Source organism: Diabrotica virgifera, chromosome 1 (assembly GCF_917563875.1).
Source record: "Diabrotica virgifera virgifera chromosome 1, PGI_DIABVI_V3a".
Taxonomy (NCBI): domain Eukaryota; kingdom Metazoa; phylum Arthropoda; class Insecta; order Coleoptera; family Chrysomelidae; genus Diabrotica; species Diabrotica virgifera.
Genome location: NC_065443.1, coordinates 113,128,167 through 113,151,946, shown reverse-complemented (window position 1 = coordinate 113,151,946; position 23,780 = coordinate 113,128,167). Strand labels below are relative to the sequence as shown.

General features: G+C 30.4%; 2 protein-coding genes across 2 annotated transcripts; one reads left to right on the top strand and one right to left on the bottom strand.

Moving 5' to 3' along the window:
* Positions 1-498: 498 nt before the first annotated feature.
* Positions 499-2,320, top strand: LOC126891530 (location of vulva defective 1-like). The gene is made up of 3 exons (XM_050660710.1): positions 499-927; positions 1,111-1,665; positions 2,252-2,320. The coding sequence occupies exons 1-3, from the start codon at positions 499-501 to the stop codon at positions 2,318-2,320; spliced, it is 1,053 nt and encodes a 350-aa protein (XP_050516667.1).
* A 13,620-nt stretch (positions 2,321-15,940) lies between these two features.
* Positions 15,941-23,494, bottom strand: LOC126891521 (ras guanine nucleotide exchange factor R-like). Its single transcript, XM_050660701.1, has 5 exons — positions 23,303-23,494; positions 22,623-23,119; positions 18,856-19,225; positions 18,118-18,672; positions 15,941-16,003 (listed from the first exon to the last, which is right to left on the bottom strand). The coding sequence occupies exons 1-5, from the start codon at positions 23,492-23,494 to the stop codon at positions 15,941-15,943; spliced, it is 1,677 nt and encodes a 558-aa protein (XP_050516658.1).
* Positions 23,495-23,780: the final 286 nt, after the last annotated feature.

The following is a 23,780-nucleotide window of genomic DNA, read 5'->3' as shown; positions in this document are numbered from 1 at the left end:
AAAATACAACAAAACATAGAGTAAGAAAACAATATATTAGGTGAATATTGATAGAAATTTTGATGGTAATCAAATTATGTAAATAAAAGTATTACATACTATGTATTTTCGTAGGTTCAAATAGGTAGGTACCTATGATACATTTACAATTATTACGTACCTGTTGCTTTAACAACTATTTAAAAGGAGTACGGTCCTGACAATGATAATATACATCACGTTGTAAACCGCTGCGATATTTATCAGTTTTTAATTGATAAAAACACAGTTTAAAATTATTTTGTTAGTTCCTCCACATTGTTATAGTGGAAACACCATGTAAACCCCGCAAACCTGACGTGAGTACCAAAAACCACATCTATTATATTTATATTAATAATAATATAACCTATAAAATATCCAAGAAATATAAATAGGACCAGTTTTGGGCCAAGATCCACACCGGTTTTTGAACCGGCGACAGGGCCGGCCTTGCAACGTCTCCAAAATTAATCAAACATGACTTCGAATAACACCATGAACACTACACAAACTATATCTCACATCTCATATTCCAGTGTTGTTAACACGTTTAAACAACCAACAAAAGACGAAGCCATAGTTCTTTCTAGTATTGAAGGAACCAAAGTTCAAGAGTACATCATAGCCGTCGGTTCAATAGTTGGACCACGTAACGTATCTTTCGCTTCCAGAATAGCCAATAATAGAATATGTATATATCTCTCTTCTAAAAATATGGTTGATTCATTGCTGCATTCCCACAAATACGTCAATATAAAAGAAACTCAAGTAGAAATAAGAAGACTTATCACTCCAGCTCAAAGACTGATAATATCAAACGCTGGTCCTTCTGTTCCAACCACGTTAATTGAACAAGAACTACGTAAAATGAGTATAAGCGCCGTCTCTAAAATGACTTTTCTTAGGGTAGGAATGCCTGAAAGCGAATATAGCCATGTCTTGAGTTTTAGAAGGCAAACATTTATCACACCTTTAGAAAATATGTCCATTCCCGATTCTTTCATGATCTCTCATGATAATACCACTTACAGACTATACCTTTCTATAGAAGGATTCAATTGTTCAAAATGCAAGACTATTGGTCACCAGGAAACAGAATGTCCTGACTATGCTAATACAATCACTTCTAATGCAACCACTTCTAATACAACCAATCTTGACTCAACCAATTCTAATCCACCCACTTCTAATACAACAAATCCTGACCCAACCAATTCTAATCCAACCACTTCTAAAGCTCTTCCAGAAACCTCCCAAAACACACAATATATAACAAATCTACCTTATAACCAAACAGAACAAAAACCTTCTGACAAAGCCTTAATATCCACCTCTAACGATCACCCAGCATCTTCCCAAAATATATTAGATCAGATCCCAGACGTACAGGTCTCTAATAACCAATTAGAATCTACCATAGAAACTGACGACATGTCAAGACCTACAAATAATACAAATGAAACAAACACTTTAAAAATAACAACATCATCAACTTCCAACAAGATCAGCAATCTTACTCCATTAGAAATAACACAACCTAAAATTATTCCAAACGTCACAAAACATCCAAAAAGGCTCATCTTATCGTCTCCAGAAATCAACGAAAATACCACACAGACCGATTCTCATATCTTCACTTCTCCAGTAACAAGGAAATCAAAGAAAAAAACAAAAACGTCTAAAAGAAATTCTCGAGATGAACTTTTACTTTCCCTAGAGACAATTAAAGACAAAATCGCAAACAGATCACCACCATTTGTCCTTAACTTCGACGAAATATGTGACTTTCTCGAAAACACATTAAACGCAAAACATCCCGAAATAACCTCAAAAAACTATTCGAACGAAACAGCCGAATTAATTCAGATCCTTAATTTTGTTCACGCTTATACCCACAATTCAAAATTAAAAAATAATGTAACTCGATTAAGAAAGAAACTAAGCCCCAATAATTTCTCTTCCACAGAAGAGACCGATGAAACACATTCTCAGTCAGAACTCGAAAATGTCTAATCTAACCCCTATACCGGGTGGTGAATTGGAAAACGGGCCATAGGAAACTCAATGTAAAATTCCAAACTGTTGATTCCTGGTTTCCTAATTATTTTACATCAAAAGACATAAGAAACTATTTGTAGAGGATTGAAATCTGTATTTAAAACAACTGTTAAAATTGTTTTACGAATTAAGCATACTCCAAAATTTTGTAAAAATGTAATTCATTTTTCAGAGTATCGCGCCAAAGTTAGGCCACACACAGTACAATAATGTGTGTAACGGTTGCGTTCGGTCACAATGAAGTTATTATATTAACCGTATTTCAAACTGTCATTTTTTTTCATTAGTTTTATTTTATCATTTATTGTTTAAAAAATAATAAAGTTAATAAGATACCCTCAGTTGAGAAGAAATCATTAATAATAAAGATGTTTTATTTAGTCAATAGTGTGCGCACTGATAGTTAAATAGTAATTTGTGGGCTAATTTTTACACACATACGTACTGTGGAAAATGTATTATATTTTTCAAAATTTTGGAATGTGTTTAAACCGTAGAACAATTTTAACTTTTGTTTTTAATACAGATTTCAAACCTCTACAAATATTTTCTTATGCCTTTTGATGTAAAATAATTAGGGAAGCAGGAATTCAACAGTTTAGAATTTTACATTGAGTTTCCTATGGCCTGTTTTACGATTCACCACCCGGTATATTACAGTGGAATATCAATGGGTTCTACACCCAATTAGGACAATTAAAACTTCTAATAAACGAAACATGCCCTAAGATCTTATGTCTTCAAGAAACCCATTTTAAGCAATACAATATTAATCTTCAAAACTACCAATGTTTTCCAAAAAATAGAATAGCACAACAGGCAAGTGGCGGAGTAGCCATCCTTGTAAGAACAGACCTAGAAGCTAAGCCAATCACATTAAGAGTGTCCTCAATTTCAAAAAGAAAGAAGATCCCATAGAATCACAGACGATGACCTCAAGACAATCCTCACCAAAAAAGTTTCATCAGTGTTAACATATTTAAAAGACATCAAATTGTATAATATTAAATTAAATTGTATTATATATTTAATGTAATACTTTGTATTGTCATATCCACTAATAACCCTGCGCGGTTGATGTGGTTTTGTTTTAAATAAAAAAAAAACTATTTAAAAGTCACTACAATTATAAACTTTTTTGTTTCTGTCCTCACAACAATAACACTAATATATTATAAATTTGTTTACCTTCATATTGAACAATTGTTTATTATTGACAGATCATTTCAACACCCAATCAGAGCCCGTATAACGACTAATACCATACTGTCGGTGTGCGCATGCGCGCAGATCAATATAAATTCACCCTCAATCTCAATCGCGCCTAAAGAAGTATAACTTCAAAAAAAGAATATTTTGTTTCTTAATTGTTGTTGAACAGGTCGATAAAAAAATGGTGGGTTTTTTCCTTATAAACAATTAGAATATCTTTCGTTATTTTTTCTGATAAATAATTATAATTGGTTGTATCAAAAAGCTGGTAAAAAAAACATACATTTAAGAAGAAGAAACAACTTTCTAGGACCAATAATAGCCAAGTTATACTTTTTTTTTTGAAAAATCACATCTCGATTGTTTATAAATATTAAGAGTTGAAATTTTTACAAAATGATAATAAATATCTATATTTTATATTGCAATTGATAAGTACGGAATATCTTCTATTTAAAACGAGTAATATCCCTTTAAAGTGAAGTTACTCACGATGACTGAGCTGGGACCATGTGATGGGGAAGATTGTCAGAGTCCAGTTCCGCGCGTCGAGATTTTGCTATAGAAAGTTCAATTTGGAGCGCTTAAAAAATTTTATAATATCTCAGCTTTCAGAGAACGTAGAGCCTTCATTTTTTTAAAATCTGGGTAACTCAACGAAAGAATAACAACTAGCTATTTGCATTTACCGGAAAAATCATAAAATTCTGGAAAATGGATTTTTTATTCAACATTCATTTACAATGTTAACACTAATATATTTTGATAAATATTTTCATAAAATATTATAAATTTGTAAATAAATATTAAAATATAATTATAGTTTATATCTATTTATATACAGGGTGGTTCATTTAAGTCGCCTCGGTGGCTGTACGAAAAAACGACTTGATTTAAAAAAATTCTTCATAGACATATACAGGGCAATTAATACTACAATCTAAAAATAATGTGAATTATACATATTTTTTATGGATCATCCTACAACTGATGAAATTTTTAATTCACTCTTAAAAAATAAGCTAGACTATACCTAAGTACAGAGTATTTTGATTCATTTAAATTTTTACAAAAACATAAAATTTTAGAAAAAAATAAATATTTACAAATCTTATGCCCGATTTCACCAACGATACCTAAACAGTTGCCTTATTAAGTAATTCTTATCGATAGGAACTTCCTAAATCAATACTTAAGAACAATAGCGTTTCACAACCAAAAGAACTGCTTATCTAGGAAATTCTTTCCTAGGTATTAATTCGGGTACGTTTGAACTATTTTTGATAAATAAAAAGAAGAATACGATGACATTACTTTTTCGATTATTTGTCATTATTGTTTGTTTGCCAAGTTGGTTTTATTCAGTTTAGTACTGTTATAGTTATTTTATTTAGTAGTTAGTTATTTGTGAATTAAGTTTGTTAAGTTTTGTATGTTATTTGTATATGTATAGTGAAATGGAGGAAAATAAAAAAGTTGTAAATTTTACACATGACGAAAAATTAAAGTTAGTTGAATTGTCATTAATGAAATAATTTTAAAATAAATAATATGTTAAAAATTGCTTCTTTCATTATTAAGTTTTAATGACATACTTTTAGTGATATCATGAATGGATTTTTGAAACACAACACTAATTTGTTAGGTAGTAGGTAGACTACATAATTTTGTCAATAGACCTGTAAAACACTCCAAATGATTTTCTATATTTTCCAACACATATTATATTATCAATATAAAAGAAAATACACGATTACAACTAATAGGCTATTGATTATATTCAAAATAAGATAGCTAAAAGGAACTACAACGTTAACGGGGTTTTATTATTTCATATGGTCAATGGACATCTATATATGAAAAAACCGCGGAGTGCTACCATTTATAGGGGTGCGTTTTTGAGAAATGGGTGAATTAGTCCCTGGGCACAGGTTACATTAGGGTGAGTTCTATGCACTTTTGGTACAAACATAGCTACATAAAAATTGTTCCTGGTTAAATTTTCTATCTAAATATCACTTTTTAAAGTCAATGATACTTTTTTTTACAAAAATATATTCAAAAGAAAAAGAACAAAGAAACCCAAAAGAAAGAAATTTTGTTTGTTGTCACATAACTTTTGTCCACGAATATATAGGTATAGACATTGCTTTACAGAAAAAAAGCCTACATATTTCTTCTTTAAAATGTTGTTTAGTAGAGGTAATTAGGATTTATAGTTTTCGAAATATGATTTTTCACAGTTCGCCACTCACAGCAATTTTGGGCAATTTTCCTTGTTATTTCGCAAATATTGTTCTGTAACTTTTTTCTACGTAACTTTAGGTCTATGCAATGGTACACGTAATAGGAATAGAAATCAATTACCTTTAAAATGGTCTACTGTATAACCATAATCTCTTAAATATAGATGATACACCATTTTAAAGAACAGAAAGTAAGCCCTCTTTATTGAGCAATATATAGTATATTCATGAACAAGAAAAAAAAAGTTATAATGAGAAATTTCAAAAATAATCTTAAAAAATGTAGAGAATAATATTTTTTTATATTGGGTATTATATAATATATAATATATAATATAATATTATATTATACATATTGTTGTGTTCTTATTTATTTATATGTGATGATATTCTTATATGTAATTTAATTTAATTAATGCATTAATGATAATCTAATTAATCAACCAGATCACATATCAATATGTTTTCAATCTCAGGGCGAATTATAAAATTACTTACTTACTTTCGTGACTTCTAAGTATTTCTCAGTGGTTCCTAATCGGGATAGGAAAAATTAAAATAATACACACATATGGATTACAATTATAAATCAAAATTTTGTTTATTTTATATAAATGGCAACTACTGCTTAATATTTGTTAGATCTTATATTTATTTAATACAAACATTTAAAAATGGGAATCTTATTTCCTTTTGGTTTCCAAATTAAAATTTTTTATTAATAATGAACTATTAGGATTTATTAGCAACAAATTGATTTAAGTTTGATGAAAATCTTCTGATATTAGCGATTATGTTCTTCAATTTTTAATGTGGTATTTAATACAAAAACCCATACATTCATGTCCTGACAAATGAGACTGACCTTTATCTGGTGAACTGCGAATGTCCTCACACCAAACCCGTTTCCTCCTACCCTTGGCTGCGACAAAAAAACTCGTTGATACCGTTTTCAATCTCCCTAAACTTTAGGTATTTATTTTTTATCGTTGACAGTCAGGTTATATTTTTACAATTTTGACTAATGTACTTGTGACGTTTGTCAATAATTTTCTTCTTACCTTAATTTTTCTGTTATTTTGTAATATTAGGTATATTATAGGCTATTGATTATGTAATATAGAAAGGAACTACAACGTTAACGGGGTTTTATTATTTGATATGGTCAATGAATCTGTATATATGAAAAAACCGCGGAGTGCTACCATTTAAAGGGGTGCGTTTTTGAGAAATGGGTGAATTAGTCCCTGGGCACAGGTTACATAAGGGTGAGTTCTATGCACTTTTGGTACAAACACGTCTACATAAAAATTGTTCCTGGTTAAATTTCCTATCTAAATATAACTTTTTAAAGTCAAACGTACTTTTTTTTACAAAAATATATTCAAAAGAAAAAGCACAAAGAAACCCAAAAGAAAAAAATTTTGTTTTTTGTCCCATAACTTTTGTCCGCGGGGATATAGGTATAGACATTGCTTTACAGAAAAAAAGCCTACATATTTCTTCTTTAAAATGTTGTTTAGTAGAGGTAATTAGGATTTATAGTTTTCGAAATACGATTTTTCAAAATTCGCCACTCACAGCAATTTTGGGCAATTTTCCTTGTTATTTCGCAAATATTGTTCTGTAACTTTTTTCTACGTGACTATAGACATATGCAATGGTACATGTAAGAGGAATAGAAATCAATTACCTTTAAAATGTTCTATTGTATAATGTTATACCACTTCTTTTAAAGAGGTTATCTTTTTCAAGACTTAATACTTTTAACGAGTTTTTATATTTTTTACGATTATTTTTTAAATTTCCCATTATAACTTTTTTTTTCTACATTTAGGTATATATTATATAATAAACAAAGAAAGCTTATTCTGTTTACTTTAAAATGGTGTATTATAAAAAATTCTAGGATTATTTTTGAATAAGATAATATGCTTTTTCAAAATGTAATAAGTACTTGCAACGATTTTTGATTATAGGATTATTTTTTTAAATTCCTCATTATAACTTTTTTATGTGATTGTGTGTTATGATTGAATCTTATTTTTTATAGGTAATACTTTGGATCCACTTGACTCGGCCGGGCAAACTTCAAAATATGGATTAATTCCAATATTTACTGTCAAAGCACTTGCACCACAAGCTTTGCTTGAAAAAATAGCATGTAAATGTACCAAAGAGTATACAAAAACTGCGGTTGTAGGAAGATAGGAATTAGTTGTTCAATATTCTGCAAAGGGTGCGTGTGCATGGGTACTAATTGTGGGAACTCTAGGATAACTGAGGTGTCAGAGGAAGATATTGAAGCTAATGCAAACGAAGAGATGGACTTTGATTTTGAAAAATTTTTAAATGTCAACGTTTAAATAATTTTAACTGAAGTGATGTTTTTTAAGACTAATGTTTATGTAATTTTTGTAAAAGAAATAATTTTAAATAATACAGGTACAAAAATATCAAAGAATCACTCGGCGTCCATTACATATTATTTAAATATAGATGATACACCATTTTAAAGAACAGAAAGTAAGCCCTCTTTATTGAGCAATATATAGTATATTCATGAACAAGAAAAAAAAAGTTATAATGAGAAATTTCAAAAATAATCTTAAAAAATGTAGAGAATAATATTTTTTTATATTGGGTATTATATAATATATAATATATAATATGTAATATATAATATATAATATATAATATAATATTATATTATACATATTGTTGTGTTCTTATTTATTTATATGTGATGATATTCTTATATGTAATTTAATTTAATTAATGCATTAATGATAATCTAATTAATCAACCAGATCACATATCAATATGTTTTCAATCTCAGGGCGAATTATAAAATTACTTACTTACTTTCGTGACTTCTAAGTATTTCTCAGTGGTTCCTAATCGGGATAGGAAAAATTAAAATAATACACACATATGGATTACAATTATAAATCAAAATTTTGTTTATTTTATATAAATGGCAACTACTGCTTAATATTTGTTAGATCTTATATTTATTTAATACAAACATTTAAAAATGGGAATCTTATTTCCTTTTGGTTTCCAAATTAAAATTTTTTATTAATAATGAACTATTAGGATTTATTAGCAACAAATTGATTTAAGTTTGATGAAAATCTTCTGATATTAGCGATTATGTTCTTCAATTTTTAATGTGGTATTTAATACAAAAACCCATACATTCATGTCCTGACAAATGAGACTGACCTTTATCTGGTGAACTGCGAATGTCCTCACACCAAACCCGTTTCCTCCTACCCTTGGCTGCGACAAAAAAACTCGTTCTGGCCTCCAGCAATGTTCTCCTTTGAAAACTACCTCGTATAGCTCTCGTTCTTGCTTTTCTCGTGATGCCGTGTTCTACCTTTTTCGAACCACTTCAATCAGCTACCGGGACACTCTTTGCTCAAGGAGATTCTTTTTCTCTCGACTCGGCCTACCTCTCGTTCCCCTTGGGTACTCAACACTCACGGAACTACACCGGCTTTTTCACTCTTCGTACACTACCGTCTACCACTGGACTTCACCTCTCGACAGCTCAAAACATTCTGATCTCTCATCCTCATTCATTTCCCTACTTTCTCAATATCCCTTCCAGATTCCTAAATCAACATTCCACCACAAATTTTAATTCGCCGTATTCCTCAATACCAACTTTTAATCTTTCTAAATATGTTTAATGGATTTCAAGAAAAAATAATCATTTCCCAATTTAAACTTACTTTCTACTTTTTACAAAACTTAATGACCTATTATCTATTTCACTGAGTCTTATTTAGCGTAGGCTAATGATCGAATCTTCCGCGAACTCTATAATGGTCCGCGTCACTCAAACTTGTTTATCTTAGGCGCATTGTTATCGAGTTTCGTACACTTCTTCGAATCACTTTCTTAAAAACTAAATATAATAATTTGTTGTATACAGGTTGTTCTAAATTTACATGCCCGTGGTTGAGAAAATCGAAGATCTTTTGTATTAATTTGAATTTTGCTTATAATTATAAAATTCTAATTCTCATATCAAATAGTAATATAACAAATCCCCGCCTTTGTATTCGATAAAATTTATCTGCATTTTTAAATAAATTTTCTCGAGGCAAAACCAACTCCCTGTATATTTCCTTACTTTAATCTACGTCTTATACCCTAACTTACTATCTACTTTATGTAATTCTGTCTTTTATTCGTGATATTTGTATACATCGTGAATATTATAAATTCCTCGGATCTTTTCCGAGTTCCTATGCCTCAACTCATAACTATTTATCCCATTTTCATTATTCACGATGTACGGGCCTTCGAAAACAGGCATCAACTTTGCGCAAATGCCCCCAGGAAGATTTGATACTCGTAATGCCCTCACGAGTACTTTTTCGCCCTTTTGGAAAGTCACTGGTCTTCTTTTTCTATTGTGTTCCTGTCTTTGGATATACTTTTCGTTGCTTCGCCGTAATCTTCTCTGTACTGTTTCAATCACCTGTTGATATTCCTTTGGCTCTGGGTCTTCCCATGGCCTTATCGGCAGTATACCCTTCATGATGTATTCTGGGGTCTCTTTTGTTACTGTGCTCGGAATTGTATTTAGATACACTTCTATTTCCGCCATTTTCCTGTCCCAGTGGCGATGTTGACCATCTGTTGCAATGCGAAGAAATTTCGTCACTTCCTGTATGAAACGTTCCGAAGAATTACTCTGTGGATGCCTGATGCTGACAAAATTTGTCTCTATTCCGCGTTCTCGAAGTTGTCCCTTGAAACGATCATTTCGGAAATACGTTGCATTGTCCAGTAGAATCTTTTTTGGTGTTCCTACTGTGGCTATAAAATTTACTGTGGCTATAAATATTTTGAAAACACATCCACCATCACTAGAATATGTTTGTTCCTTTTAGTGGTCATAATTAGATTGCTTAACATATCTATTGCTACAATGTCTAGTTTGTTTCGGGCTTCAATATTTTTGGCAATATTTTCGTTTTTGAAATTCCTAGTTAATTTCCAATTGTTGGACTTTTCCCCAGAAATAATTCAAAAATTTTTGTTCAAATTGTTGCCAATTGCCGAATTCTTCTTCTTTGCTATCGAACCATAGGCTTGCTTCATATTTGAGATGGTTTCTGATAGTTTCTTTTGCTGTTTCGAAATTTCCGATGTGTTGTATCTTCTTTTTCAGGCTATTTATGAACGGCACTGGGTGTAATCTTCTTACATCCCCGCCAAACCTTATCTTCACGTCATCTGTGCTATGTATAACCATTTCTCTTTCTCCTACATTTTGTTGAATATTGCTTTCCGCAATCTTTCTTTCCATTTCTTCTCTGTCTGCTTGAATAGCGTTTTCAAACTTGTTTTCCAAATTTTCTATTTCCTTTTTCTGGCAATTCGTTATCTCCTTTATTTTGATTTTGATTTCTTTAATCTCTAACTCCTGTTTCTCGCTCTTTTCTGCAATCTCTTCTATTTTTTTTAACCATTTCCTTCTTAATACTCTCTATATTTCTGTTGTTCTCTTCTATGGCTTGTTTTGTTTCCTGTTGGTTGTCTTGGATTTTATCCATTTTCTTTTGTGTTTCATCCATTTTTTGATCCATTTTTTGTTGTGATTCATCCATTTTCTTTGATGTTTCTTCCTGATTTTTATCCATTGTTCGTTTTGCTTCATCCATTTTTTGTGACTGGAGTTGCATAAAGTTGTAATATCTTTTCTAATTCTGACAATTCTTGCTGTTCTGATGCCATGATTGTCGTGTCTAAAATATCTTCTTGGTCTGAATGTTTTTTGTTGTCTTTGCTTTGGCTTCTTGTCACAGACATTTGTTTTCAAGAAGTACTATCCCCGCCAAATATGAAATTTTACTAGTATGTTACCAAAACGACTTTTTCTCACCCAAATATTATAAATTGTCCATAAATATATCAAATGTAAATATCGTAAAAATAAAGTATTAAATCAGTTATGTAAAATTTGTACCTAAAGAGATCTAAATTTTTATGTTATCAACTGTAAGTATCTCACTTTTTACCACAGGCATATAAATTTCCAACTACCGGCTTTTCTCTTTCTATCCTTCAAATTTGCCACTAGAAATACTTTTCAATGCTTACCACGTTGGACGACATTTTGTTGTGTTCTTATTTATTTATATGTGATGATATTCTTATATGTAATTTAATTTAATTAATGCATTAATGATAATCTAATTAATCAACCAGATCACATATCAATATGTTTTCAATCTCAGGGCGAATTATAAAATTACTTACTTACTTTCGTGACTTCTAAGTATTTCTCAGTGGTTCCTAATCGGGATAGGAAAAATTAAAATAATACACACATATGGATTACAATTATAAATCAAAATTTTGTTTATTTTATATAAATGGCAACTACTGCTTAATATTTGTTAGATCTTATATTTATTTAATACAAACATTTAAAAATGGGAATCTTATTTCCTTTTGGTTTCCAAATTAAAATTTTTATTAATAATGAACTATTAGAATTTATTAGCAACAAATTGATTTAAGTTTGATGAAAATCTTCTGATATTAGCGATTATGTTCTTCAATTTTTAATGTGGTATTTAATACAAAAACCCATACATTCATGTCCTGACAAATGAGACTGACCTTTATCTGGTGAACTGCGAATGTCCTCACACCAAACCCGTTTCCTCCTACCCTTGGCTGCGACAAAAAAACTCGTTCTGGCCTCCAGCAATGTTCTCCTTTGAAAACTACCTCGTATAGCTCTCGTTCTTGCTTTTCTCGTGATGCCGTGTTCTACCTTTTTCGAACCACTTCAATCAGCTACCGGAACACTCTTTGCTCAAGGAGATTCTTTTCTCTCGACTCGGCCTACCTCTCGTTCCCCTTGGGTACTCAACACTCACGGAACTACACCGGCTTTTTCACTCTTCGTACACTACCGTCTACCACTGGACTTCACCTCTCGACAGCTCAAAACATTCTGATCTCTCATCCTCATTCATTTCCCTACTTTCTCAATATCCCTTCCAGATTCCTAAATCAACATTCCACCACAAATTTTAATTCGCCGTATTCCTCAATACCAACTTTTAATCTTTCTAAATATGTTTAATGGATTTCAAGAAAAAATAATCATTTCCCAATTTAAACTTACTTTCTACTTTTTACAAAACTTAATGACCTATTATCTATTTCACTGAGTCTTATTTAGCGTAGGCTAATGATCGAATCTTCCGCGAACTCTATAATGGTCCGCGTCACTCAAACTTGTTTATCTTAGGCGCATTGTTATCGAGTTTCGTACACTTCTTCGAATCACTTTCTTAAAAACTAAATATAATTTGTTGTATACAGGTTGTTCTAAATTTACATGCCCGTGGTTGAGAAAATCGAAGATCTTTTGTATTAATTTGAATTTTGCTTATAATTATAAAATTCTAATTCTCATATCAAATAGTAATATAACAATATATAATAATATTTTATTTTTATATTATATTATAAAAAATCATTCAAAGTATAAAACCTTGAAAAACCATAATCTCTTAAAAAAAAGTCGTACAACGTTATACAGTAGACCATTTTAAAGGTAATTGATTTCTATTCCTATTACGTGTACCATTGCATATACCTAAAGTTACGTAGAAAAAAGTTACAGAACAATATTTGCGAAATAACAAGGAAAATTGCCCAAAATTGCTGTGAGTGCCCACATAACAATGATGTTCGCATCATGTTCTAAGCATATCCTGCCAACATTCGTCGAAGTATATCCTTTTTAGTATATGCGTAGTACAAGCATAGCATGTACCATAAAAAACATTCTAAATTTCATGTTCTTTGCATGTGCTTCGAAGAATATTCTTGCACCGAATGTACTGAGCACATTCGTGTACGTAGTATCTCGGAATGTTCGTAAAAGTTTATTCTTAGAATATACCTTAATCGAATATTCTTAGTATATGCGTAAGTATATACAAAAGTATATGCTTAACACATACTTGTATATACTTTTAAAATATCTTAAAAAGAATATACTGTATGTACCTATAGGAAGAAGAATAATGTTAGCCTATAGATTATCAACTTCGCGTTAAGAATAATTAATAAAATTTAGGTATTTTGGTAGGTACTACTGAACTATCTAATTCATCATTTTTTTAAACCGTTTTAATTGTATGGTAAAAAGGTTTAAAACTTAATTCTATTGAAGAAAAATGAGAAATTCTCGTTTCATTTTCAATTGAAATGAATCATTTTGATTTGAGTTTATACCATAAAAATATTTTTACCTATAATTTTCGGGAATCCGGAAACGGCCATTCATTGTTATTCTGACCCCTTACATTGCATATTTTATACCTGCACAAGGGAAGGGGGTAGAAAGGCAAAATATGAAAATAGTTTCCAGTACAGTTAAGGCATTTATGTCTACGCTGTGAGGACGAAGCGATTGTAGTTCTAGCTACAAGGACTAAAACATTTTAAGAACATAAAAAGCAGCTTGAAAATAATAAATTCATATTGGTACTTCAATATTTCCTAAATACCTACTAAGTAAAAGTATGTATAATGTATATAGATACCTATAAATTTTAGTAATTTACATACATATTATATTATATATTTGGCTATTATATAATTATATAAGCAGCATTTTTATTTTGATGTGCACATAATAACTAAATATATTACTTATATTTTATATATAGGCTACTTACCCATATAATATTTATTATACATAGGTTATATAACTAACTAAAGTTTATATATTTTATACTTACTTTTTACGTAATATTGTAGAATGTAATAACTATACATTCTCATATGCAATTAGAATATGTAAATATAATATATTAGTAGAACCTAGGATGAGATTGGGTGATGTTGAAAACATACTTCTGAGAAATATAGCACATCCTTGAAATATTCTTCCCATATACTAAAAATATGTGCGATAGTACATTCTAAGTATATACATAAAAGGTATATAGCACTTCCTTGGAATATTCTTCCCATATACTAAAAATATGTGCCCTAGTACATTCTAAGTATGTAACTAGAAGGTATATAGCACTTCCTTGGAATATTCTTCCCATATACTAAAAATATGTGCGATAGTACATTCTAAGTATATAAATAGAAGGTTTATAGCACCTCCTTAGAATCTTCTAAAAAGTATGTTCTTGGTATATACTGAAAAGAAGTGCGGTAGTACATTCTAAGTATATACATAGAACGTTTAAGTACTGTAATGTAGTATATACTCAGTATATGCTCTGCACATTCGCAATGGTAATTACGCATATTCTAAGTATATACTTTTTCTGAAAAGTATGTTCTATGAATCTACTAAGAACATGAAATTGTTATGTGGGTGGCGAACTGTGAAAAATCATATTTCGAAAACTATAAATCCTAATTACCTCTACTAAACAACATTTTAAAGAAGAAATATGTAGGCTTTTTTTCTGTAAAGCAATGTCTATACCTATATATTCGTGGACAAAAGTTATGTGACAACAAACAAAATTTCTTTCTTTTGGGTTTCTTTGTTCTTTTTCTTTTGAATATATTTTTGTAAAAAAAAGTATCATTGACTTTAAAAAGTGATATTTAGATAGAAAATTTAACCAGGAACAATTTTTATGTAGCTATGTTTGTACCAAAAGTGCATAGAACTCACCCTAATGTAACCTGTGCCCAGGGACTAATTCACCCATTTCTCAAAAACGCACCCCTATAAATGGTAGCACTCCGCGGTTTTTTCATATATAGATGTCCATTGACCATATGAAATAATAAAACCCCGTTAACGTTGTAGTTCCTTTTAGCTATCTTATTTTGAATATAATCAATAGCCTATTAGTTGTAATCGTGTATTTTCTTTTATATTGATAATATAATATGTGTTGGAAAATATAGAAAATCATTTGGAGTGTTTTACAGGTCTATTGACAAAATTATGTAGTCTACCTACTACCTAACAAATTAGTGTTGTGTTTCAAAAATCCATTCATGATATCACTAAAAGTATGTCATTAAAACTTAATAATGAAAGAAGCAATTTTTAACATATTATTTATTTTAAAATTATTTCATTAATGACAATTCAACTAACTTTAATTTTTCGTCATGTGTAAAATTTACAACTTTTTTATTTTCCTCCATTTCACTATACATATACAAATAACATACAAAACTTAACAAACTTAATTCACAAATAACTAACTACTAAATAAAATAACTATAACAGTACTAAACTGAATAAAACCAACTTGGCAAACAAACAATAATGACAAATAATCGAAAAAGTAATGTCATCGTATTCTTCTTTTTATTTATCAAAAATAGTTCAAACGTACCCGAATTAATACCTAGGAAAGAATTTCCTAGATAAGCAGTTCTTTTGGTTGTGAAACGCTATTGTTCTTAAGTATTGATTTAGGAAGTTCCTATCGATAAGAATTACTTAATAAGGCAACTGTTTAGGTATCGTTGGTGAAATCGGGCATAAGATTTGTAAATATTTATTTTTTTCTAAAATTTTATGTTTTTGTAAAAATTTAAATGAATCAAAATACTCTGTACTTAGGTATAGTCTAGCTTATTTTTTAAGAGTGAATTAAAAATTTCATCAGTTGTAGGATGATCCATAAAAAATATGTATAATTCACATTATTTTTAGATTGTAGTATTAATTGCCCTGTATATGTCTATGAAGAATTTTTTTAAATCAAGTCGTTTTTTCGTACAGCCACCGAGGCGACTTAAATGAACCACCCTGTATATAAATAGATATAAACTATAATTATATTTTAATATTTATTTACAAATTTATAATATTTTATGAAAATATTTATCAAAATATATTAGTGTTAACATTGTAAATGAATGTTGAATAAAAAATCCATTTTCCAGAATTTTATGATTTTTCCGGTAAATGCAAATAGCTAGTTGTTATTCTTTCGTTGAGTTACCCAGATTTTAAAAAAATGAAGGCTCTACGTTCTCTGGAAGCTGAGATATTATAAAATTTTTTAAGCGCTCCAAATTGAACTTTCTATAGCAAAATCTCGACGCGCGGAACTGGACTCTGACAATCTTCCCCATCACATGGTCCCAGCTCAGTCATCGTGAGTAACTTCACTTTAAAGGGATATTACTCGTTTTAAATAGAAGATATTCCGTACTTATCAATTGCAATATAAAATATAGATATTTATTATCATTTTGTAAAAATTTCAACTCTTAATATTTATAAACAATCGAGATGTGATTTTTCAAAAAAAAAGTATAACTTGGCTATTATTGGTCCTAGAAAGTTGTTTCTTCTTCTTAAATGTATGTTTTTTTTACCAGCTTTTTGATACAACCAATTATAATTATTTATCAGAAAAAATAACGAAAGATATTCTAATTGTTTATAAGGAAAAAACCCACCATTTTTTTATCGACCTGTTCAACAACAATTAAGAAACAAAATATTCTTTTTTTGAAGTTATACTTCTTTAGGCGCGATTGAGATTGAGGGTGAATTTATATTGATCTGCGCGCATGCGCACACCGACAGTATGGTATTAGTCGTTATACGGGCTCTGATTGGGTGTTGAAATGATCTGTCAATAATAAACAATTGTTCAATATGAAGGTAAACAAATTTATAATATATTAGTGTTATTGTTGTGAGGACAGAAACAAAAAAGTTTATAATTGTAGTGACTTTTAAATAGTTTTTTTTTTATTTAAAACAAAACCACATCAACCGCGCAGGGTTATTAGTGGATATGACAATACAAAGTATTACATTAAATATATAATACAATTTAATTTAATATTATACAATTTGATGTCTTTTAAATATGTTAACACTGATGAAACTTTTTTGGTGAGGATTGTCTTGAGGTCATCGTCTGTGATTCTATGGGATCTTCTTTCTTTTTGAAATTGAGGACACTCTTAATGTGATTGGCTTAGCTTCTAGGTCTGTTCTTACAAGGATGGCTACTCCGCCACTTGCCTGTTGTGCTATTCTATTTTTTGGAAAACATTGGTAGTTTTGAAGATTAATATTGTATTGCTTAAAATGGGTTTCTTGAAGACATAAGATCTTAGGGCATGTTTCGTTTATTAGAAGTTTTAATTGTCCTAATTGGGTGTAGAACCCATTGATATTCCACTGTAATATATAGGGGTTAGATTAGACATTTTCGAGTTCTGACTGAGAATGTGTTTCATCGGTCTCTTCTGTGGAAGAGAAATTATTGGGGCTTAGTTTCTTTCTTAATCGAGTTATATTATTTTTTAATTTTGAATTGTGGGTATAAGCGTGAACAAAATTAAGGATCTGAATTAATTCGGCTGTTTCGTTCGAATAGTTTTTTGAGGTTATTTCGGGATGTTTTGCGTTTAATGTGTTTTCGAGAAAGTCACATATTTCGTCGAAGTTAAGGACAAATGGTGGTGATCTGTTTGCGATTTTGTCTTTAATTGTCTCTAGGGAAAGTAAAAGTTCATCTCGAGAATTTCTTTTAGACGTTTTTGTTTTTTTCTTTGATTTCCTTGTTACTGGAGAAGTGAAGATATGAGAATCGGTCTGTGTGGTATTTTCGTTGATTTCTGGAGACGATAAGATGAGCCTTTTTGGATGTTTTGTGACGTTTGGAATAATTTTAGGTTGTGTTATTTCTAATGGAGTAAGATTGCTGATCTTGTTGGAAGTTGATGATGTTGTTATTTTTAAAGTGTTTGTTTCATTTGTATTATTTGTAGGTCTTGACATGTCGTCAGTTTCTATGGTAGATTCTAATTGGTTATTAGAGACCTGTACGTCTGGGATCTGATCTAATATATTTTGGGAAGATGCTGGGTGATCGTTAGAGGTGGATATTAAGGCTTTGTCAGAAGGTTTTTGTTCTGTTTGGTTATAAGGTAGATTTGTTATATATTGTGTGTTTTGGGAGGTTTCTGGAAGAGCTTTAGAAGTGGTTGGATTAGAATTGGTTGGGTCAGGATTTGTTGTATTAGAAGTGGGTGGATTAGAATTGGTTGAGTCAAGATTGGTTGTATTAGAAGTGGTTGCATTAGAAGTGATTGTATTAGCATAGTCAGGACATTCTGTTTCCTGGTGACCAATAGTCTTGCATTTTGAACAATTGAATCCTTCTATAGAAAGGTATAGTCTGTAAGTGGTATTATCATGAGAGATCATGAAAGAATCGGGAATGGACATATTTTCTAAAGGTGTGATAAATGTTTGCCTTCTAAAACTCAAGACATGGCTATATTCGCTTTCAGGCATTCCTACCCTAAGAAAAGTCATTTTAGAGACGGCGCTTATACTCATTTTACGTAGTTCTTGTTCAATTAACGTGGTTGGAACAGAAGGACCAGCGTTTGATATTATCAGTCTTTGAGCTGGAGTGATAAGTCTTCTTATTTCTACTTGAGTTTCTTTTATATTGACGTATTTGTGGGAATGCAGCAATGAATCAACCATATTTTTAGAAGAGAGATATATACATATTCTATTATTGGCTATTCTGGAAGCGAAAGATACGTTACGTGGACCAACTATTGAACCGACGGCTATGATGTACTCTTGAACTTTGGTTCCTTCAATACTAGAAAGAACTATGGCTTCGTCTTTTGTTGGTTGTTTAAACGTGTTAACAACACTGGAATATGAGATGTGAGATATAGTTTGTGTAGTGTTTGTGTTATATTATTATTAATATAAATATAATAGATGTGGTTTTTGGTACTCACGTCAGGTTTGCGGGGTTTACATGGTGTTTCCACTATAACAATGTGGAGGAACTAACAAAATAATTTTAAACTGTGTTTTTATCAATTAAAAACTGATAAATATCGCAGCGGTTTACAACGTGATGTATATTATCATTGTCAGGACCGTACTCCTTTTAAATAGTTGTTAAAGCAACAGGTACGTAATAATTGTAAATGTATCATAGGTACCTACCTATTTGAACCTACGAAAATACATAGTATGTAATACTTTTATTTACATAATTTGATTACCATCAAAATTTCTATCAATATTCACCTAATATATTGTTTTCTTACTCTATGTTTTGTTGTATTTTTTCAATTCTAAATCATTTCAATTCAAAATCAAAATAATTTGATTTATGTAATTCAAAAATGTCGAAAGTTTAATCCGTTTAGTTAGTCGATCTTCGCACATAATGACACGTTGTCTCCGTGGCGAAGCGTTTAATGCGAATGAACCCCAATACAACGCCAATACCAACCGCGCTGATAAGTTGGTTCGAATCCCAATAGAAACTTTTATTTTTTTATACATTTTATGATTGTAAGTAAGTAAGTATATTTATTATATAATTTTATTTTCAGAAAATACGTATTTAGTTAAAAAATTTTCCGACAATTAATGTTCAGAAATCATTTGTGGCATTTTTAATGTGTTTGTGTGTGTTTTATTCTTTTAATTTTTGGCACTGTTTTAATAAAAATGTTTGAGAAGTAGTAAGTATAAATTAGTTTAAATATTTAAATAAAATATAAATAAAAAGTATATTAATTTCGTTTATAATCATATAATAGAAGTATAACTTCTTACGTGCGTACAAAGTACACACACACTAACCTAACCTAACCTAACCTAACTTAACAAACTTAATTCACAAATAACTAACTACTAAATAAAATAACTATAACAGTACTAAACTGAATAAAACCAACTTGGCAAACAAACAATAATGACAAATAATCGAAAAAGTAATGTCATCGTATTCTTCTTTTTATTTATCAAAAATAGTTCAAACGTACCCGAATTAATACCTAGGAAAGAATTTCCTAGATAAGCAGTTCTTTTGGTTGTGAAACGCTATTGTTCTTAAGTATTGATTTAGGAAGTTCCTATCGATAAGAATTACTTAATAAGGCAACTGTTTAGGTATCGTTGGTGAAATCGGGCATAAGATTTGTAAATATTTATTTTTTTCTAAAATTTTATGTTTTTGTAAAAATTTAAATGAATCAAAATACTCTGTACTTAGGTATAGTCTAGCTTATTTTTTAAGAGTGAATTAAAAATTTCATCAGTTGTAGGATGATCCATAAAAAATATGTATAATTCACATTATTTTTAGATTGTAGTATTAATTGCCCTGTATATGTCTATGAAGAATTTTTTTAAATCAAGTCGTTTTTTCGTACAGCCACCGAGGCGACTTAAATGAACCACCCTGTATATAAATAGATATAAACTATAATTATATTTTAATATTTATTTACAAATTTATAATATTTTATGAAAATATTTATCAAAATATATTAGTGTTAACATTGTAAATGAATGTTGAATAAAAAATCCATTTTCCAGAATTTTATGATTTTTCCGGTAAATGCAAATAGCTAGTTGTTATTCTTTCGTTGAGTTACCCAGATTTTAAAAAAATGAAGGCTCTACGTTCTCTGGAAGCTGAGATATTATAAAATTTTTTAAGCGCTCCAAATTGAACTTTCTATAGCAAAATCTCGACGCGCGGAACTGGACTCTGACAATCTTCCCCATCACATGGTCCCAGCTCAGTCATCGTGAGTAACTTCACTTTAAAGGGATATTACTCGTTTTAAATAGAAGATATTCCGTACTTATCAATTGCAATATAAAATATAGATATTTATTATCATTTTGTAAAAATTTCAACTCTTAATATTTATAAACAATCGAGATGTGATTTTTCAAAAAAAAAGTATAACTTGGCTATTATTGGTCCTAGAAAGTTGTTTCTTCTTCTTAAATGTATGTTTTTTTTACCAGCTTTTTGATACAACCAATTATAATTATTTATCAGAAAAAATAACGAAAGATATTCTAATTGTTTATAAGGAAAAAACCCACCATTTTTTTATCGACCTGTTCAACAACAATTAAGAAACAAAATATTCTTTTTTTGAAGTTATACTTCTTTAGGCGCGATTGAGATTGAGGGTGAATTTATATTGATCTGCGCGCATGCGCACACCGACAGTATGGTATTAGTCGTTATACGGGCTCTGATTGGGTGTTGAAATGATCTGTCAATAATAAACAATTGTTCAATATGAAGGTAAACAAATTTATAATATATTAGTGTTATTGTTGTGAGGACAGAAACAAAAAAGTTTATAATTGTAGTGACTTTTAAATAGTTTTTTTTTTATTTAAAACAAAACCACATCAACCGCGCAGGGTTATTAGTGGATATGACAATACAAAGTATTACATTAAATATATAATACAATTTAATTTAATATTATACAATTTGATGTCTTTTAAATATGTTAACACTGATGAAACTTTTTTGGTGAGGATTGTCTTGAGGTCATCGTCTGTGATTCTATGGGATCTTCTTTCTTTTTGAAATTGAGGACACTCTTAATGTGATTGGCTTAGCTTCTAGGTCTGTTCTTACAAGGATGGCTACTCCGCCACTTGCCTGTTGTGCTATTCTATTTTTTGGAAAACATTGGTAGTTTTGAAGATTAATATTGTATTGCTTAAAATGGGTTTCTTGAAGACATAAGATCTTAGGGCATGTTTCGTTTATTAGAAGTTTTAATTGTCCTAATTGGGTGTAGAACCCATTGATATTCCACTGTAATATATAGGGGTTAGATTAGACATTTTCGAGTTCTGACTGAGAATGTGTTTCATCGGTCTCTTCTGTGGAAGAGAAATTATTGGGGCTTAGTTTCTTTCTTAATCGAGTTATATTATTTTTTAATTTTGAATTGTGGGTATAAGCGTGAACAAAATTAAGGATCTGAATTAATTCGGCTGTTTCGTTCGAATAGTTTTTTGAGGTTATTTCGGGATGTTTTGCGTTTAATGTGTTTTCGAGAAAGTCACATATTTCGTCGAAGTTAAGGACAAATGGTGGTGATCTGTTTGCGATTTTGTCTTTAATTGTCTCTAGGGAAAGTAAAAGTTCATCTCGAGAATTTCTTTTAGACGTTTTTGTTTTTTTCTTTGATTTCCTTGTTACTGGAGAAGTGAAGATATGAGAATCGGTCTGTGTGGTATTTTCGTTGATTTCTGGAGACGATAAGATGAGCCTTTTTGGATGTTTTGTGACGTTTGGAATAATTTTAGGTTGTGTTATTTCTAATGGAGTAAGATTGCTGATCTTGTTGGAAGTTGATGATGTTGTTATTTTTAAAGTGTTTGTTTCATTTGTATTATTTGTAGGTCTTGACATGTCGTCAGTTTCTATGGTAGATTCTAATTGGTTATTAGAGACCTGTACGTCTGGGATCTGATCTAATATATTTTGGGAAGATGCTGGGTGATCGTTAGAGGTGGATATTAAGGCTTTGTCAGAAGGTTTTTGTTCTGTTTGGTTATAAGGTAGATTTGTTATATATTGTGTGTTTTGGGAGGTTTCTGGAAGAGCTTTAGAAGTGGTTGGATTAGAATTGGTTGGGTCAGGATTTGTTGTATTAGAAGTGGGTGGATTAGAATTGGTTGAGTCAAGATTGGTTGTATTAGAAGTGGTTGCATTAGAAGTGATTGTATTAGCATAGTCAGGACATTCTGTTTCCTGGTGACCAATAGTCTTGCATTTTGAACAATTGAATCCTTCTATAGAAAGGTATAGTCTGTAAGTGGTATTATCATGAGAGATCATGAAAGAATCGGGAATGGACATATTTTCTAAAGGTGTGATAAATGTTTGCCTTCTAAAACTCAAGACATGGCTATATTCGCTTTCAGGCATTCCTACCCTAAGAAAAGTCATTTTAGAGACGGCGCTTATACTCATTTTACGTAGTTCTTGTTCAATTAACGTGGTTGGAACAGAAGGACCAGCGTTTGATATTATCAGTCTTTGAGCTGGAGTGATAAGTCTTCTTATTTCTACTTGAGTTTCTTTTATATTGACGTATTTGTGGGAATGCAGCAATGAATCAACCATATTTTTAGAAGAGAGATATATACATATTCTATTATTGGCTATTCTGGAAGCGAAAGATACGTTACGTGGACCAACTATTGAACCGACGGCTATGATGTACTCTTGAACTTTGGTTCCTTCAATACTAGAAAGAACTATGGCTTCGTCTTTTGTTGGTTGTTTAAACGTGTTAACAACACTGGAATATGAGATGTGAGATATAGTTTGTGTAGTGTTTGTGTTATATTATTATTAATATAAATATAATAGATGTGGTTTTTGGTACTCACGTCAGGTTTGCGGGGTT

Excerpts from the sequence above, each read along its gene's own strand:
- LOC126891530 (XM_050660710.1), top strand. The coding sequence starts at position 499 with ATGACTTCGAATAACACCATGAACACTACACAAACTATATCTCACATC. Across the intron at positions 928-1,110 it reads CTAAAATGACTTTTCTTAGG|GAAACAGAATGTCCTGACTA; the intron begins GTAGGAATGCCT and ends ATTGGTCACCAG. Across the intron at positions 1,666-2,251 it reads CTCATATCTTCACTTCTCCA|AGTATCGCGCCAAAGTTAGG; the intron begins GTAACAAGGAAA and ends TTCATTTTTCAG.
- LOC126891521 (XM_050660701.1), bottom strand. The coding sequence starts at position 23,494 with ATGGTTGATTCATTGCTGCATTCCCACAAATACGTCAATATAAAAGAA. Across the intron at positions 23,120-23,302 it reads CTAAAATGACTTTTCTTAGG|GAAACAGAATGTCCTGACTA; the intron begins GTAGGAATGCCT and ends ATTGGTCACCAG. Across the intron at positions 19,226-22,622 it reads CCAAAAAGGCTCATCTTATC|TGTTGTTAACACGTTTAAAC; the intron begins GTCTCCAGAAAT and ends CTCATATTCCAG.